Raw genomic sequence first — 20,565 nt, 5'->3', positions numbered from 1 at the left:
ATAGAACTTATGCTTTAAGTGAGTGAATTATAGAGTATATGCATTGTATCTCAATAAAGCTGTCACAAGAAGAACAATAACAACATGTGTGTGCCCTGGTTTTCTTCAACAGCATTAGATCCACAGCACTGACTTTACAACCATGTAAAACATCAAGTAGTGAGTTGCAAACAGAAGCAATTATAAATGCTTTATGTGAAATTTTGAGATTTGGAGCTGTTAGCCTCAGTCTCTTGAGGCAAAAAGTACAGAATTGGTGATTAGTAACCATTTTTCCCTAAGGGCTAAATGCAAAGAAGCTATAGAAGGAAATTAAGCATTATATTAACAATGCTTACCCTATATCATGAGGTTGGTGCCCATTGCTTCTGTCCTCTCTGTTTGCTGGATACAGACCACCTTTTGTACAAAGAGCAAAGACTAAGAACTTAACTTTACAATCGAATTGTGAAAATACATCCTAGACAATGATCACCTAATGTTCCTGATGCAGTGTAACTTTGCTCAAGGTTGATGTTGGCAAAGGGAATTCTGACTCATTTGTAATTATGTACAAAGCAAATATCAAAATAATCCTTAGTTATTATAGAAAAAAATTCAGTTATAGAAAAGTAAACACAATAAAACAAAATAGAAACCCTTATCCCACTTATACTTAGGTTGGTAGCTTTTAAACTTTTAACCATGATCCATAGTAGGAAATACATTTAAGTCACCATCCAGCACACAGATATAAATATAATATTGCATTGACACAGTAGTGTCAGGCAACAATAACTACCCTAAGGGCTAATGCACATTGATTTTTCTTTCTATTCTACACTAGTCTATTCATCATATCCTATCCTATTTCATTATCATAAATGTGAGTCAGGACCAGATGAAATGATTTCAGGACCTACTAAAAATGAGTCTCAAACATATTTGAACTATGATCTAGGAATTCACAATAAATATTTCAGCATTTTTTCTTCTAGGGCTTTTCCATACATTATCTTCTTGAGATAAATATGGTCACAGTACATACAAGGTCTGTCCAGAAAGTATCCAGCCATGTACTATGAGGAAAAAGAGACATTTACTGAAGAAGATACAAGAAAAAATTATACATAGGACCATGACACCTCAGTCCCCTTCAAAGTAGGCACTTTGGGACCTTGCACAGTTCTCCCAATCGCCATCAGCTGCCCTGTTGTATTTTTTTAAATCTCATCAATGGTCTGAAATCTCTTCCCTTTTAAAGGCAATTTTAGTTTGGGAAGAAGCCAGAAGTTGCAGGGCATCAAATCTGGGCTCTAGGGGGACTGAGTTATCTGGGCAATTTGATGTTTTCCCAAAAAACGCTGCATGAATCATGATGTATGAGTGGACACGTTGTCATGATGAAGCTGCCAATCACTAGTTGCCCATAGCTGCGGCCTTCTGAATTATGTGAATAGTTTCTGTGGAGAAATGTTCGAGCTTAATGCAAAATTTGATGCAGATTTATTGCTCTACTCACTCAGTCATTTTGAATGCAGGGCCACACAGTACACGTGCTCACTCAAAGACATCTACCACCCCGCTGACTAGTACAGTGAGGTTGCCATTGTTCATGCATACACATTCCAGTCCACTCTCCTTGGATGCCAGGTTACATTGATGTCATGCAGACCGTTCTCATTATATTAACAATGGCTAGATTTTTTCCAAACAGACCTCATATACTTTTGATTTCTAATTTTCTCACATAGTATTATATCATAAGTATATTCTTATGCTAGTAAAAGATGTACTTGATAGGCATTTTAATGGTTGCATAGCACTTCTTGATAGATACACCATCATTTACCTAAATTATGGTGGGTATTTAGATTGTTTCCAGTTTTGCATAATCCTAAATAGTGCTGCAATAAAATCTTTGTATATAGCCCTTGCTTATATTTCAGGTACCTTCTTAAGATTGATTTGAGGAGTTGTATAGCCTGATCAAAAGAAACAGTTATAAAGTTCTGGTTACCAAATTTCTTTTCAGAAAGGTTTATGAGTTTATATTGTCTCAGCAAAATATTCTGATGGCCTTTTTATCCATACCCACATATTAATAATTTCTAACATTTGTTGAACAGCTAATGTGTGTCAGGCACTCTTGACATTATTTCATCTAATCTGCACAATAGATGTGAAAAGGTCTGTTAGTCCTTTCCTGTCTTAGAAATGCAGGAACAGACATAGGAAGTCATGTAATTTGCCAGTGATCACACAGCCTCTGCATGCACAATCAGCATTTAAATCCAGGTCCAAGAGTCTGCAGAGCCAGCATTCTTAGCTTCTCTACTACAGTGCCTCTAAGGAATATTATCTTCTAAAAATTCATGTTAATTAGGTAGTTTAAATAATATCATATTTTCATTTATATATCTGATTTCTAATGAAAACAAACCTGTATAAATGCAATCATTTGAATCGTGTGAATATTCTTATTCTTTGCCAATTTATCTATCGAAACATTCATGTATTTCTTACTGATTATATGACTATGTAAATATTAAATATGCTGACCCTATTTTTCTTGTGTTTATTGCCAATATTTCCCTAGGTTTTTTTCTTTAGATCTGAATACCGAAAATATTACAAATGAGTTTTGATTTTTTTTTTGCATATATTCAAATCTGTTTATTTCCTTTTTTTCCTCCATTGTTTTTAGGTCAAAAAGTTCATTATTAATGGTAGTTAAATGTTTGCCTATATTTTTTTGTTTTGTTTTATAGGCTGCCTCTTTGTCTGATAGCATGATACATTAATGGTGTATGGTCTGTGTTGTCAATGACTACTTAATCCTTTTCCCTAATCCTAGCTGATTGTCCAGTATTATTTATTGCATTTATTTCCATGCAGCAATAGAGGCTGCATCCTTTATCATATATGAAGTGTGTGTGTATATATATAAGATATGCTTTTATATAGCTACCACACTGATCTAAATACTATAATTTTGCCATATTAAAAAAAAACTTAATAGGACAAATTATCTTTTATTAAATGCCTTTATGATATTTTTAGCTATTCTTGTCCATATTCCTAGACAAACTAGAATTATTTAGTCAATTTTCAATCAAAACAATTAAATAAAAAATTCTGATAATTGACATTTTGAGGAGAATTCACATCTTTTTATTAATCTTCTAATTCAAGAATATGGTATAATATATCTCTCCATTTATTCAAGTCTTCCTTTAGATCTCTCAGTGAAGTTTTTATAGCAGTTCTCTTTCTCACTGCCATTGAGGTAGCAGCTTTTCCTTGATTTTCTCACTCATATGTAGGAAGGCTATTGTTTTGGGATTTTTTATATATTTATTTCATAGTCATCCATCTTACTAAAAACTCTTATTACTTCTCAGAGTTTTTCACTAGATGTTCTTGTGTTTCCTAATGAAATGCATATAATTTGCAAATAACAGTTCATGCTTCACTACATATGGTACAACTACCAGAACCATGGTAAATACCAGGAGTAATAAACACCATCCTAGACTGGATCTACACTTTCCTGGGCCTGTTTGCAGGCTTTCATTGCTATACTATGTATTATATAAGATGTTGTCTCATTGTTTAAGATATGTCATTGTATAACTAGCTTATTTAGACTTTTTATTTAGGAATAAGTACTGGATTTTCAAAAATCTGTTTCCAGCATCTATTGAAATTGTCATAAAGTTTTTCCCATTCAGCCTATTGTCATGTGGTATAATACATCAATAGATGTTATATTAAACTATCTTTATATTCTTATAAAATCTAGTTGCTCATTGTGGGTTATTATTTTACTATTCAACTGAATTTGATTTGTTAGAATTTTATTTGGAAATGCTTTCATCTCTGTTCATAAAGTTATTTTTTTAATGCCATATTGTCAGGTTTTCTTTGTTTTTTGTTTTTCTTTTTTTGATCATGTGAGCTTCATAAAATGAATTCAGTAGCTTTCTGCCTTTGTGTTTTGAAATTAGGACTCAGTCTGGGGAATTATCTTACCCTGAAGATTTGAGGGGACTACCAACAAAAGCATGTGGTATTAGAACCCTTTCAGAGATCGTTCTTTAATAATATAAGGATTTGGTGCAGTAGTTAATGGCCTAAACTCTAGGGTCAAATTGTCTGGGTGTGAATTCCATTCATCTATCCAGTATGCCTTTGGAAGTTCATTTAACTTTTTCTTAAGCATTTAGTACGCCTTTGCAAGTTTAGTTAACTTTTTTTATCTATAACTTTTCATCTGATACTGTTGAACCTACTATACAATATGAGGATTACATAAGACAATTCATTAGCATGACACCTGGCACACAATTTTTAAAATTAGCTATTTATTGTTAATTTTTAATTTTCTACAAAGTTACTGGTATATTTTGCTGTTTTTACATCTCCTTATAACAATTATGCTAATTTTTATTTTTCAAGAAAGTTGTTTATTTCATTTACATTTTCAAGTGTGTAAAGTGGTGTATGTTATTATCTTTTTAAAATCTCTGTATCTTATTTTGATTGTTTTTCCTATTTAGATTTTTACAAAAACTGATGTATATTATTGGTTTTCTGCTCCATCTTTTTTACCCTCTACTCCTATTGCTTGAGATATATTTATTAATACTACTACATTTTTCTATCCTGGTTTTCTTATAGTTATAGTTTTGCTGATTTTCTAATCTTAGTTCATCTTTTCTTTAAAAAATAGAATGTATTTATAATAATGCACATCTGCTTCCACATAAAGTTTTACTCATATCCCTTGTATTATTGCTCATGTTATTCTTTCCTGTATTTTTTATTTTTTGTTTAATGTTTATTGTGTAGGATATGTGTTGTTGTTTCTTAATCTGTGTCTCCTGGGCTAAGCTCTTCTTATTTTTCTAATTATATTATGTTTTAAACATACAGAAAAGTATAGGGACAACATACTTTGAATAAGTTATCATGTCTAGTATTATTGATTCGTGGCCAGAGAATGAAATCTAGATAGGTATTTTTATTTATGGAATTTTTTATAGTTGTGAGAAACACTCACAATAAGACACTGAGACACAGGACTTCAACAGCAAAGCGAGGTGTTTATTCACAAGTCTGCAGGAAGTGGGTGCACAGCCAGAGGCAGGCACACTGTTGTCAAGACAGACAGGAGTATTTAAGCCCTAACGCAGGGTGCCCTCCACGGTTTCCTCATTGGCTGGGTATTTCAGAGTTACATTTGAAGCACAAGGTGTCTAAAACCGATAGGTTCCACTGAGTCACCATGGTGGTCAGCTCTAGAGTCCAGGATGTAGATGAAATAACAATGCCTTCTGGTTAGGGATGGTTACTGTGGGAACGGAAAGTCCAAGAGATTTATGGCCCTCATTCCTAGGAAATGCTCAAGGGGGGAGAAACTAAGTCTCAGCAGGGTGCTGGCAGCTATACCTCAGTTGCCTCTGACAATAGGGAACTTCATAATCAGGCACTTGGCCAGTGATGGATACTCTGTGTTAGCACAGATGTTGGCTCAGGGCCTGCGAGGCTGCAGGCCATGTTTGTTTCATGGCTGCCTAACTCCAGTTCCATCTGGGGCATATAACTTGGGGCAGGTGACAGCTACCTCAGGAGGGGTGCTTAGTAATTTTCTACTTTAAGTTTGAGAGGCACTTTGTTCTTTTTCTACTGATTACATAGTGACTAGTATAGGATCAAAGCTTTAAGGTGTGTTCTCCATTGTGTAGTACAAAATTTGTCAAAAGTTTATAAACATCTAATATGTTGCGTTAATTACCATAACTTTTTTTTTTTTTTTTTTACTTACTTGAAATGTCAAGAATGATAGCAAAGCCCTGACTGGTGCGGCTCAGTTGGTTGAACTTTGGCCCACAAAGCAAAAGGCTGCCAGTTTGATTCCTGGTCAGTGCACATGTCTGGGTCGCAGGCCAGATCCCCAGTCGGGGCACATATGAGAGGCAACCAATCGATGCTTCTCTCTTGTGTGAATATTTTTCTCTTTCTCCCTCCCGTCCCCTCTTTCTAAAAAAAATGAATAAATACAATCTTTTTAAATATTAGTATAATTGTGTTTTTGTCTCATTTTAAATAGTTTTTCTTTATCTTTTTTGAAGATATACTTATTAATGGTGGCACTATTTTGTTTTGTAATTTCTAAAGTTAATTGCCCTTGTTTCACGCTTTGTACCTTCATCAGGATTTTCCTAGTGACTTCATAGTCAGCTCCTTAATGGAATTTTTTATAGGAGGTTCTCCAATTTGGAATATAAAGTTCTCTTGCTAGTGTCCTCAGACTGTTAGTTTCATGATTGCTTGTATCTGTTCGCCTTTTTGTTCAGAATTTTGATGATGAGTCCCGCTACCACTGTGCCCTAATGCTCAACCATCGCAAGTCACATTACACTGGAACATGGAATTTTACTTCCTGCAGTGAACGTCACACTCTGTCTCTCTGTCAGAAATACTCAGGTACAGATATTATCTAGATAACTATGGTACGTCATGATGTTAGATATGTATAATATTTTTTACAAAAATCTTATAAATGAATTAATTTGTAATTGTATAGCTTTCTTAAAATTTCAACATGACTAAATTCATATTGGCTCAGTGAGTCAGATTTTCTCAAATGGAATGTTATTTTTTTCAAGTATTATTGCCATAATTAAGTAACAAAATTTCTTAAGTGGAGGTGCCTAATGATGTTATAGTTGAATTTTATTCTCCTTCTACTCTGGCATTTTTCAGATTTTACTTTCCATCATGGGAAAAAAAGGAGGAAAACAATGTTTTTAATTTAGTTCAGTATAAACATTTACAGTTAAATTTAGCACTAAAAAAACGATGTGAAACATTTATAAATGGATCACTGACTTTCTATAAGCCAAATAAAACTAGTGTATACTTAAAAATAGGAATCACTCATATGTTCAAAAAGGTATTTTTAAAAGGTATTAAATTGTTTTCATTGATCACAAGTTTTTAACAAATGAATTTTTTTTAAATCTTATGTAGTGAGAATCACAAGAAATAATCTATGTACCTCTGAAGAACTTTTTGCTAAATTAATCTTTGCTTATTTGTTTCATACTTTTTAGTAATTTCCCTATTTAGAAAAGTACTATAAAGCAATAATTTAAATATATCCTCTTGTGGATGATTTTGTACATTTTTTTCATGGGAACTATCCCAGATGAAAACTTTGTAATGCAACAATTCTTATTGAAGCAGTTCAGACAAAGGAGGTATTTGCCACCAACGTGAGATGGTAGTCTTTTCACAGGCTACTTTTATTTGTAACTTTTTTCCTTCTAAATCACACCAACTAAAACAGAATCTTTTTTCTGATTTTAGAAAACAAATATTGGGGCTCATACATTTTACCTAAGGTATATAGGAAGACATACCTAGTTCTTCCACTCAAAATCTAACATAAATAGATAAGCTTATAATATTTAAAGTACATTATAATGGGGGAAATTTTTTAAATGTCCTATGACTTGCAGAGTGTGTGGTTTTTTTTTTTTTTAACACACAGAAATTGAAGACAGCCAGACCTTACAGAATACTTCAGAAACTGTAAAGTATCTAAACAATCTGTACAAAATAATCCTGAAGACTCTGACATGGCCCGAGGCTCTGCGGGAATGCCAGAAAGATCACATGCACCTGGTGAGCATCACAGACCCCTACCAGCAGGCGTTCCTGACGGTGCAGGCAGTCCTTCGAAACTCTTCCTTGTGGATTGGACTCTCCAGTCAAGACGTAAGTTTTCGGTTCCTACTGCCAGGATTGGGTGATGGAATGTGACATTTTGTTACTGTACACAGCATCTCTCATATCAGACTAAAAGAAACCAGAAGTCATAAAGCCTGACTCCCAGTGAAGGAATTTCACGAAGTATGTAATTTTTAGTGGCAATCATCTTTCCACTGTTAAAAGATCTGCTGCTTTATTGTTTAGATTAAGAAAAAGTTCTAGTGGACATATGTAGCCGATCACTTCTTTTTCTGTATTCCAGTCAAAGACTGGGCTGGAATCAGGAGATGCTGTGTCTTCTCAGCCAACAAGGAGAAGAGAGGAAAGGAAGAATTAAAAAGTCAGATGGTGTTGGGTGTGTAGAAGCACTGTGGATGGTGTAGAAGAGTCCTCTGTATCACTTTCAGAATCAGCAGAGTGAAACCGAGCCACTCTAAGAAGGGCCGAGAATAGTGTTTCTCCACATCTCAAGGCCTATCCTGGATGGATGTCTTGGGTAGTTCTCATTCAGTTTATAGCCCAGCAGGGAATGCTAGCCTCCTCCTAATCCTCAACACTAAACAACATACAGGTAGCACAAATGAGAATATTTATGCTGCTGAAGTTTTGGTTATAATTAACAGGGACTTTAAAAAAATAAAGCAGTAGTATTCCTCTTAGTGTTAGAAGCCATTTTGCCTCTTTTCTAGGCCTTCAGTGTAATGCTTTAATACTCTGCCCACTGAGATGTGTTAAAGGGTAGGATAGAGGGCTGGAGTATAAGGCTGCATACATTATGCTGTACATAGAAGATGCCATTTACTGAGATTGTGATGTGAACTTTGCCCCCTGCATCTGCACAGTGTGTGCATGACTGGTGAAACCCTAGTTAGATAAATGTCACCTAGACCAGTATTCCTAATTCACCCTCAGGAAGAGCGTCATTGGCAGAGTAGGAAAGAGGAGTGAGTGTGTTGCCTTGTGAAGCAAACCTAGGTTAGGATAACTGTCAGTATACTAAGGTGGTTTTAGGGCTGCGTGGACAAAATGTGATCCAAGACAATTTAGTCCTAGCACAAACCCAGAGCTTAACCAGAGAACAGACTCAGAAGTAACCATTATCTTTGACAAACTTCGGATTTATTACCACCAGCAGTTACCAGAAGCACAATTAAAAGGAGTATTTAGAAATTGCTGCAGAATAGTTTCCCCAAGACTCTGGATATTTTAAAATGTACCCCTAGGTCAAGCCAGATCATGAGCTTGAACTGCTTTCCCAGACCTCACAGTACCAGTTTCTTCACAACATTGCTTTTTATCGTGTGAAACCCATCATTCTGTTTCTTGTGAGGGTAGTAATAAGTTATTATATTTCTGAGTTTCAAGCACCTTAAACCTTTTGAAACAAAAGCAATACTGTCAATGTAGAAAATTCGTGAAGTTATAGTAAATTAAAAGAAAATATTTAAACTACCTGTCAGTACCTAGTGATAAATATGGTTTAATTATTGGGTGTATAACTTTCAAGTTATTTTTCTATGTACACGTATTTATTTTTAAGATAATTGGGATCATACTGTTTTGTAGCTTTCTTTCCCCACTTAATGATTTGGGTCTTATTTATTATCCTATCTTTCAGTCTTCGCCTAGATTTCCCTTTTTTCCTGTTACTTTTTATTTTAACAAATTCTGTGTAGCTGTTTATTATGTATCTTCATAAGCTGCTTAAATCTTTGGAACATGACAAGGTATAAATAAATAAAACTTTACATTGAAAGGTATTGAAAGATTTTAAACATGGTAACAACAATATCAGCTTTTTGGTTAAGAAAAATTATACTGGGCAGAAGGTCGGGGAGGAACTGAACAATCTAGAGATAGGAGACTAGTGAGAGTCATGCAGAAAACAATGCTGGCCTGAACTGAGGCATATGTACAATGTCTGCAGTATGCAGTTCTGGGATATAGCAAGTCATGAGTGTGACTGGGGCAGTAGGTCTCAAGTACATAAAAGCAGAAGTCAAGAAAGCTTGGGAACTGGGTGAGTCATCCACATGACATAGCCCTAAATCAGTGATAGGACCAGGGATGGAGCAAGACATGGGGCATCCCCCTAGTGAACATCGGGGCGGAGCAAGTGGGCCACATCCTCAGTGACTGTCAGAGAGGCAAGGAAGCTGCAGTTTGCTGTGATAAGAAGGGCATAAACCTCAAGAGAAATGACTGAAGGAGGTAAAAATACCTACTACCCCATTCTCATAGCCCTCTGCTATTTGACAATGGAAAAACAGCCTTCCCTCTGCGTGCTGAAAGGAAATCATTCTCTTGGAAAAGACAGGTTTTAATTAAGCTCAAGAATTCAGTAAGGAGATATGTATAGCCTTAATGAAGAAATTTAGTATTCAGTAAAGAGATAAAGGGTGTAGGATGACTTATCTGCAATGAATACGATTTGCAGAGGCCCAGGGACCTGGGTTAGTTGGGAGTGTGGCAAAGGGGGCGGAATCCAGGGTTAATACAGAGAACAGGCAACATCACATGGCTAAAGGGCCACATTTGAAGCCATGTGGCCTGGCAATTCACTAGGCACAAGTTACAAGTGGACCTCTGGTGGAGAACAGCCCAGAATGAAACATTGGTGGTGCTGAGGCTTGACCACGTTTGCTATTTATGATTCACTACGGAGACAGTGTGGCCTTTACCCAATATCCCAAAGAAATCAGTGATACAAAACTACCTCAGGCCTCAGGAAAGCTTATCTCCATGAGTCACTGTGTAAAGCCTGGGGCTCTTGGCAGCATTACGGGGAAGCTCAGACAGGACCGAACCCCACAACCAATCTTCTAGACTTCTGTACCTACTCTGTAAAGCCTCTCTCCAGGTAGGTGGGTGGTCAGGCCCTCATCAGCATGTAACGACAGATGTTCACAGACTGCACAATAGAACATAGTGATAAGGAAGCATGTCTCCACAGACAAGTGTGAAAGCAGTGCTGGGACACCCACATGGTCTGAGGGTTAGGAGGAAGGGAGCTAGCATTACGTAGCTTTCTGTGTGTACCAGCTAGTCACCGAGTTGTGTTTTGCATGTGTTATGCCATCAGTTCCAGCTATGAGGTTAGGTGTCACATCCATTAACAGCTGGGGGGATGGAAAGTTGGCGAGGTAAACTCACAGTCAAGAACTAATAAGGGACCAGACCAAAATTCGAAACTTGGTGTGCTTCGCTCCGAAGCCCATGTTCTCTTCATGACTACATGCTGTCTCTAACTTTATCAGTGCTTACAGTAGTCCTTACTCCATTTTAGCTTTCTGTCTTGTAACAACTAACAATGCCAATAATGTGTGAGGCACCACAGTGTAGTAATCCAGACCATGGATGCTAGGGTATGACAGCTTGGATTGGAATCCCAGCACTGCAGCTCATAATCTGCATGACTTTGCGCACACTATATGCCTTCATTTTCCTCATCTGTAAAATGAGTATGATAGTACTTCTCTCATGTGGTTGTTATGTGGACAAATATTAGCGTATTTAGAACAGTGCTTGGCATGTAGTAAGTGCTATGTAAGTGTGTGTTAAGTATAAAATAAAATTAAAAATCATGAGATTGACCACGAGGGCCAAAGCCATACAAAAGTGATAACATAAAGTATTGCCACTTAAATGTATTTCTGCTCCTTATAGGATGAACTCAACTTCGGTTGGTCAGATGGAAAACATCTTCAGTTTAGTCGCTGGTCTGAAACTAATGAGCAACTTGAGGACTGTGTGTTTTTAGATACTGATGGATTCTGGAAAACATCTGATTGTGATGCTAATCAACCGGGTGCAATTTGCTACTATCCAGGAAGTATGCTAAATTCAAATACTTTATTTCTTAAGTTGCTATCAAGTCTCATAAGTAGTGGAATTTGAGGGGAGTGGTTTTGTAAAATCTGGTTTTGAGATCATAAAGAAATTATAATTATGTCCTTTTAACAACAAAATTTGTTGTGAAAATTTGTATCCAGCTAGAATTATTATATATTAAGTATTTTGTTATTAATTTGTTATTTTAGACGTGTTTTATCTTTGTCAGCTGACAATGGTAATTAACCTTTTAGTTTTAAGTCCCCATTAGCCCCATTTTGCATATATTTTTTGTTTATATTCTTAAAGAAAATCTTATATTTGTGGGAATTCTTTTATAATTCTTATCATCAACTAAAATTTCTTCTGTGAGTCACTATTAAGATTCATCTGGTTGTAAGGAACAGCATCCAACTCAAGCTAGCTTAAACTAAAAAAGAACTTTAGATTCTCAAAAATGGGCATAGAGCTAAGCCTCATGAGGAATTAGAACCAGAAAATTGTACTGTCTTCCTCCTGTCCTTTCTGTTTCTGTCTGTGGATCTGCACTTCTCTCTTTATCTACTTTCTGCTTCTCTCTGCACGCGGTGAAATATGGCAGCTCAGCGCCCTTCACTTACAGCCATCACTGGAAGTGAATTGACTGTCTCCGAATTCCACTTTTCAGTTTCTTAGAATGTAAAGGACTCAGCTTGAGTCAGGTATGCAATCTCTAGCTCAGTCAGAGGAAGGTAGTTTTACAACTGCCAGGGGTCCACATATGTGGGTTTGGGTAAGAAGAAGACACTACTTCACAAAGAAACTGGTTGTGAGTGGCATGAGACATGGAATGGTCTCTACTACATACTAAAGCAGTTTGATTGGCTTTGAATAGAGTATATCTATATTTGGATCTTCTTGAATGCATGGCCTTTTCACAAAATGAAAAACAATAACCATAATCAGGTTTTCCAGATGTCAGATTTAAACTACCTCTGTTTGCTTTGCTTAAAGCAATAACTTATTTAGTACATCAAATATTTCATTAGCCCTGGCTGGTGTGGCTCAGTGGATTCACTGCTGGTCTGTGAACCAAAAGGTCACCGGTTCGATTCCCAGTAAGGACACATGCCTGGGTTGCGGGCCAGGTCCCCAGTTGAGGGCGTGCAAGAGGCAACCAATCAATGTATCCCTCACACATCCATGTTTCTCTCCCTCTCCTTCTCCCTCTCCTCTCTCTAAAAAGAAATAAAATCTTTAAAAATATATTTCATTAAAATGTTTCTTTAAAATTAGAGAAGATATCAATACCCAGACACTTGAAGATGAATTCTGAAAGTTATAGTTAGGTGCCTGTTATTGTGTTTGTATAGTTTCTCTGACGTGGCCTCTTGTATTTAAAGTTTAGAGATGCAGGAAGACAAAAACTACATTTAACTTAATAGCACCTCATTTTTTACATTCTTCCACTCACTCCACAGCAGGGGGAAGAAAATAACTATGTTAAATAATTTCTTCCCACCCTGACTGGTGTGATTTAGTGGGTTGGGCATCATCTTGCAGACCAAAAGGTTGCTGGTTGGATTCGCAGTCGGAGTACATGCCTGGGTTGCACGCTGGGTCCCTGGTTGGGAACATGCAAGAGGCAGCTAATAGATCTTTCTCTCTCTCACATCAATGTTTCTCTCCCTCTCTTTCTCTCTCCCTTCCCCTCTCTCTAAAAATAAATGAATAAAGTCATTTTTAAATTTTTTAAAAAATAATTTTTTCTCCTACAGAAAGCCAGTTAATAGGTCACATTGCATTGAGCATAAATAGAACAAGCATCACCAGGCTATTATTTCTTGGTTTACTGACTATTTCCTATTAATCAAGTCTATACTATAAACAAAATTTAACATTTATATCTGAAATTATTATTTATACCATTAATTCTTTATTCTAGATGAGACTGAAAGAGAGGTCAAACCAGTTAACAGTGTTCGATGTCCATCTCCTGTTTTAAATACTCCATGGATACCATTTCAGAACTATTGCTACAATTTCATGATAGCAAAGAATAGATTTATGCCAGTAACACAAGATGATGTTCATTCTAGATGCCAAAAACTGAGTAAGTATATTATATGGCCATTCTATATATATTGCATTGTGCTCATTTTAAAATATCTCACGGTGTGTTATAAATATTTCTAATTAGCACTAGTAACAAGATCTCAATAATACCTCCTAATTTATACATTATCAACAACAAAGTATTAAAATTTGTGTTTAGGTAAAATGGAAGGTGTAGGAGTTACCTCTTTTTTTACCCATATATTAGAGACCTAGTCTGTCTTTGCATGTGTAAACAAAATGGGTTCTAGAATACTTAACAAGGAAAAGAAATGACACTAGATAGCAGAGAACTGGATGTTAAATCAAGCTGTTGGCAAAATGAAAATAAATTAATTTGGTCCTGGCCAAGTAGTTCAGTTGGTTAGAGCATCATCCTCATACACCAAAGTTGTGGGTTCGATTCCCAGTCAGGGTACCTCCTGAGAACACTTCTTTAAGAAATGGATTTGCCATCTTCCTTCATTTGCAGGACTGCCTTGGGGTCTTTGTTTGCTGGGATGAGTCCCACAATCTCTGCCTCTCCTACTGAGCCTTATTTTTTATTCAAATAATTTATTTTAAAATGTAATATATGAGACTTTCTTTAATTCATCCTCAGTTCTCAATTTCACACACACAAAAAATATTTGAATAAAGTGAACAGGGACTCAAAAAAAGTTAATTTGAATGTTGAAAATCTCAGATAAGCCACAAAGAAGCAGTCTGCTTTAAAAAAAAAAACACATTTCATACTTTGAAGACTCTTCAGATATTTCCTGTGAGATCCACTGAAGATTTGTAATTTCTAAACAGTGAACCTATGAATTTTGTGGAGCTCCTATGGAAAATATCAAGCCATTATCCCCCAAAGTGGAAGTTCTACAAAAAAAAAAGGGATCCTTAGAAAAAGAACCAGATTAGGTAACACTACACACCATGGCTTTCTGTTAAGAGATGATCAAATGTGCATTTGCATGTACTTTAAGAAATTCTGGCATAAATGAGCTAGTGATTTGTTTATCTGATGTTTACAAAGTTTTTATCCATGTAGCTCTTTCCTGAGTAACCCCTACTAATTAACCAAGAAATACACTGTTGGAAATATCAAACTTCTTTAACCCTCATATAAGAGTGATAGCTAAGAAAAAGGAAGATCTGTCTTATAGCCCATCCAAGAACTTTATTTATTATAATCTGACAATGTATCATTAATGTAGGTGGATTTGTACCACCTCAAAATAAGACCTATGGAGAAAAATGAAGTGAATTAGTTTTAAATTCTCTACTCAGCTACTAGCTTGTCACTATCCTGTAAGACCCAATTTAACATCAAAATGTTTAAAGACATCTTAAACTGTTCATTTTAGTACAATGAGACAGTTTTAACTGACATGTCTCTCTTATTTTTTGCTGTTGTTTAACTTCAGGAGTATATTCAACTGGGAAATAAAATTTTCTAAGTCAAACAAAATGAAGTGGTCTAGATAAATAATTGTAAAAATTATTGACTATTTTTTATTTAACAGATCCAAAATCATATATGCTGAGTATTCGAGATGAAAAAGAGAATAACTTTGTTCTTGAGCAACTTTTGCACCTTAATTATATGGCATCATGGGTCATGTTAGGCATAATTTATGAAAGTAAGTATGATTTTCTCTATTTATATTCATACTTTATTGTAAACTACTTGTATATCAAGCTATAAAAGTATAGTTCTTCAAAGTATATGTGTTAATATACAAGATTATAATTATACACTTAAAATAGCATACAAATACCAAGACAGTTTTTGTGTCTCTGTTCTGCTATTAAAATGTCTTTACCATGAAGCTTAGAGTTAAATGGCAGAAAATAATTTTCTTTGTCTATTCTCCCTCCTAGCAGTTCAAGACTAACTAAAAACGATCACACCCCATATAAATCTCCAATATTTACTTTGTAGCTGTACTATGTATGTAGGATGAGTGACAACAGAATTATACTTGTACTGATGTTTTTAATTTTTACTTCCCAAATTAAAAATAGCATGAAAAAAATTATTATTCTAGAGCAATACATGTAGTTTACAATCTTTTAGGAAATAGAAAAAGAAGAAAGAAAAGTTGACATTGAAGTATTAACCTCAAAACTGTAATTCACGTATTGATTTAATCTCTAAGCATAGAAAAAAATGTTTCTTCTCTAGATAATTCTCTTATGTGGTCTGATAAGACCATGCTGTCATATACGCACTGGAGAGCAGGAAGACCAGCTATCAAAAATGGCCAATTCTTTGCTGGTTTGAGTACTGATGGCTTCTGGGATATTCAAACCTTTAATGCTATTAAAGAAATACTTGACTTTCAGCAGCACAGCATTCTTGCTTGTAAAATTGAAATGGGTAAGTATGCTAATATAGACTTTCCACTCCAGGGAAAGAGAATATAAGATTCTCTTCTCTTATAAGAATATAAGATTTCCACTAGTGGAAATATTGCAATTGTATTTTCTGGGTGCTTCCCTTGAATTCAGTCCTATGAGAGGTGCTACAGAGATTACAGAAGAAGGAAAAGACACCATCCCTGGTGTATGGTCTTGATCGCAACGCGTAAAATGTAGCCAGGGAGACAGCATTACATTCTTTATCACTGTTTTATGTAGAGTGTTCTTAGCTTATTCAGGAAGTCAAAATAGATCAATGAAAACAAGGAATTCATGGAGCAGGTAAAACTTGGCTATGACTTGAAGGATGGATACAATTTTTATAAATAAGGAAGTGTGTTTAGATAGAGTTTTGACATTCCAGGCTACAAATGAGCATCCCAAACTTCCCTAATTCCTTTTAAAAAATCTATTTTTAAATGCATGTCAGTTTTAAATTTTTCACAGCTTAAAAACAGTTAAATTTTATGGCCATGCTACGGTAAGCCCTCTGCTAACATGGAGCCTCTTGCAGTCGTATCTAAACTGATCTCCCTTCATGGTGCTGCAGATAACTTCCTGAAGCATCATTTTCATCAACAATTTCTAGGGATTTTCTGTTATCAATGACTTTGAGGGCATATGAGCTTTTGAGGCTCTTTAGAAACCACTTTCTATTCTAAAATTCTAGGCTTTCTCCCAGCCCCCGTTTTTCTTCCATTCTTGGCTCAGCGAAGATATTTGCTGCCAGGTTGATCCCTTATTTTCCCATTGACAGTGTATGCCCATCCTCATCTGTACCTTTATTTATGTTTTTTTTCCTGCCAAGAAGTCTTTCACCTTCTCTCTATTTTTTTATAACTTTAATAAACTTTTCATTTTAAAATAGTTTTAGATTTTCAGAAATGTTGCCAAGAGGATGCATAGAATTCCTATATATTACCATAACCAGTCTTCCCTATTGTTGACATCTTACATTAGTATAGCACATTTGACACAACTGATAAACCAATATTGATAAGTTATTATTAACTAAGTCCATACATTATTCTGATTCTCTTAGTTTTTACATAATGTCATTTTTCTGATTGGGATTCCATTCAAGATACCATATTACATTTAGTCTTCAGGTCTCCTTCAGTTCCTCTTGGTCGTGACAGTTTCTCAGACTTTTCTTGCTTTAAGTGACCTTGACAGTTTTGAGAAGCACTGGTCATTTTGTAGAATGTCCCTCAGTTTGGTACATTCTTTTCTCATGATTAAACTGGGGTTATTGGTTTGGAATTTAGGAACACACCACAGAAATAGTGTCATCCTCATCACATTCTATGAAGAGGATGCTATCAACATGATTATCGCCATTGATGTAGACCTTGATCACTGGGCTCTAGGTAACAGTTGTCAGGTTTTTTCACTGCAAAGTCTCTCTTTTTTCCCCTTTTCATACCACATTTTGTAAGGAAGTCACTGTACTCAGTCCACACTTACACAGTGGACAGTTGTTGTCCACCTTCCTGAAGTATCTGTATAAATTATTTGGAATACTTGGAATTCTACCACCCAGGAGGTTTGTTTAATCTCCCTGTTTTAAAATTTATTGAGTCATTTAATAATTCAGTCAGAAGAGGAAAAATATGATATGTCTTTACTTGTATGTGGAGTTGAAAGAACAATTTATAAACAAACAAAACAGAAACAGACTCATAGATGCAGAGAACAGACTGATGGTTGCCGGAGGGAGGGAAGGGGAATTGGCGACCTGGGTGAAAATGGTGCAGGAAATGAGAAGTATAGATTGGTAGTTACAGAACAGTCATGGGAAATATAGTCAATAACATTGTAGTAACTATGTATGGTGCCAGGTGGGTACTGGAAATATTGGAGGAAACATTTTGGAAAGTATATGATTGTCTAACCAATATGCTGTACCCCTAAAACTAATTCAAAATAATATTGAATGTAAACTGTAATTGAAAAAAATTATTCAGTCATTTATTTATATCCATATGGGCTCATGGTTATTTATTTCATACTTGGAATATAGTGTGATATACTACATTGTTTAAACTTTGCTCAGGTTGGGAGCTCTTTCACTTGGCTTCTGTGTCCTCTTGGAATATCCTCACATTGTGGTTTTGTTGTTATTTGTTTGCTTGTTTTTAGCTTACTTTCTGGTGATCTTATTTCTTTTTAATCCTAATTTTACCTAACCTTGCCTCTGGATACCTAATTCTTCAGGCAGGCTTTCTGACTTCCTTAATTCAGAGGAAACCTCTCCTTCTCTAGTCAGGTGCACATATTCCAGGGGGTAGTTATTTTTCCCACATTTCAGGGTTGTTGTTTTCTGTCCACAAGTAATATGTGAGCTCCTTAAATGAAAGACGATGTTTATACCTCTTTTTTAATCAACCAGACCACTGTAATATTTAAGAGCCTGTTAAACGTGCCATGGCAATAAGAAAAATAAAGTATGCAGTTGACCTCACTTCTTAGTAAGAAACCCAATTTTATTGAACCTTTGAAGTGATCGTATGGCCAGTCTTACCCAAAATATATATTTTAAATAATTTAAATTTAATTACTAACACTTTTTGTTTAAATATTATAGTTGACTACAAGGAAGAATATAATACTACTCTGCCACAGTTTATTCCATATGAAGATGGTATTTACAGTGTTATTCAAAAAACAGTAACATGGTATGAAGCAATAAACCTGTGTTCTCAAAGTGGAGGTTATTTGGCAAGTGTTCATGACCAAAATGGCCAGCTCTTCTTGGAAGATATCGTAAAACGGGATGGATTTCCTTTGTGGGTTGGGCTCTCAAGTCATGATGTGAGTATCATTGTATATTCTAAATTTGAGCACAAAATATTAATTCAAAGTATAACATCAGATTAAGTCCTGGGGCTCAGTCTTCTCATTACATAGAACAAGTAGAAAATTGTATTTGTAGAATGCACTGCAGCAAATGGCCAGGACTACACTGCCCTGAACACTGCTGGGGCCCAATAGATTACTGACTCATCAACACCTCTGTAATCTGTTTTGGGGATACCAATTGAAAAGCTAGTGAAAAGAGACTAGCACAGAATCAGACAAACCTGAGTTCCAGAAAGAGCGGCGGAGCTTCCATTTACGTGTTGGGCGACCATGGGCAAGTTATTTGACGTATGCAAGTTTATTTCCTCATCTATAAAATTTTGGAGTGATACTTTCCTTAAATCTAATATTATAGTGAAAATTAACACAAAAATTGATATAAGGTGCCAAGTAAAATTCTTGAAATTAGGACTAGTAAATGTATATTTTCTTTCACCTTTTCCCCTAGAAATTAGCACTACTTGAGAGTAATCTGCAGGTAAACAGATCTTTTGTGCCACTATCTGAGTCCTATTAATTAGTATTTTCATATACCTATAATAATGTCTAGTATACAAAAAATAGACCCTATTGAGATTAGAATTGAAGGCCTAATTTAAATAATCTTTAGAACAAAGTAGGGAAAGTAAAATAAAGGATGGCTAAATAGGATTATAGAATCAAGTAAAAAAGAGTTTCTTGGGAAGTATTTTCCTCTTCCAGCCCCCTGCTGATTGCTGGCCTCTGTAATATTTTAAAAATTATAAATATAGTCAGAGATACAAACCACAAAACTCTAATGCATAGAAAAACAATATGTAGAATAATATCAATATTGGAATTGGAAATCTGTAATTGTGACAAGTGGAAGCCATTTGCATGTCATTTAATTTCAAGTGTTATATAAACTCGTCCTTAAACAGAATAAATCTGGAGACAGAGTGTAGTAATTCTGTCTCTAGATTGAAAATCCTACTTAAATTGTGCCAGAGCAAATGTCTCCAATCAATGCATCAAAAGTAAATCCCTGGCTTTACAAATAGACCCCAACCTACAACATTTGTGAACAAATAATTAACGCTTCATTCCAATATTTCTTAAAGTATATATGTTCTTGTTTGTGTGTGTGTGTGTTCATTTTTTTAAAGTCACACATCTAGATTCAGGCTATCTCTAATTCTTAACATAGGGAACTGAATCAAGTTTTGAGTGGTCTGATGGCAGTGCATTTGACTACATCCCGTGGAAAGATAAACAATCTGCTGGAAATTGTATTCTCTTGGATCCAAAAGGAATTTGGAAACATGAAAAATGTAACTCTTTTAAGGATGGCGCTATTTGCTATAAAACTACAAAACGTAAGACTTGATTTCAAATAACCTTGTATTTACTAAAATATGATGTTGGTTTTAAGCATTTGATTTAGTACTCAAAGGTATTTTTATAGATTTTAAATAAGGTTTATTCAGAAATCCTATAAATATAATTTTGATACTTTGAGAAGAGAAATAAATACATTATACCCATTCAGGGAATTTGTTCTCAAAGACATTCAGTTGTTCTGTCACTAGTTAAGTTTTAACTATAGAATTTGTGAATCTTAATTTCACTTAGCAGTGTTTTCAAAGGCTA

General features: G+C 35.2%; 1 protein-coding gene across 1 annotated transcript in view; it reads left to right on the top strand.

Annotated features, from left to right (window-relative positions):
* The window catches only part of LY75 (lymphocyte antigen 75), a 91,004-nt gene that overhangs the window by 60,378 nt on the left and 10,061 nt on the right, over nt 1-20,565 (top strand). The window contains exons 24-31 of the mRNA XM_090280193.1: nt 6,342-6,471; nt 7,541-7,767; nt 11,428-11,593; nt 13,517-13,684; nt 15,195-15,311; nt 15,857-16,051; nt 18,680-18,906; nt 20,123-20,291. Of these exons, the coding sequence (XP_090136319.1) occupies nt 6,342-6,471; nt 7,541-7,767; nt 11,428-11,593; nt 13,517-13,684; nt 15,195-15,311; nt 15,857-16,051; nt 18,680-18,906; nt 20,123-20,291 (1,399 nt within the window). The remainder of the gene's footprint in view (nt 1-6,341; nt 6,472-7,540; nt 7,768-11,427; nt 11,594-13,516; nt 13,685-15,194; nt 15,312-15,856; nt 16,052-18,679; nt 18,907-20,122; nt 20,292-20,565) is intronic.

Source organism: Furipterus horrens, unplaced genomic scaffold (assembly GCF_987537825.1).
Source record: "Furipterus horrens unplaced genomic scaffold, mFurHor1.1.pri manual_scaffold_1, whole genome shotgun sequence".
NCBI classification, from domain to species: Eukaryota; Metazoa; Chordata; class Mammalia; order Chiroptera; family Furipteridae; genus Furipterus; species Furipterus horrens.
Note: the sequence above shows the minus strand (reverse complement) of the source record. Positions and strands in the feature narration are given on the sequence as shown.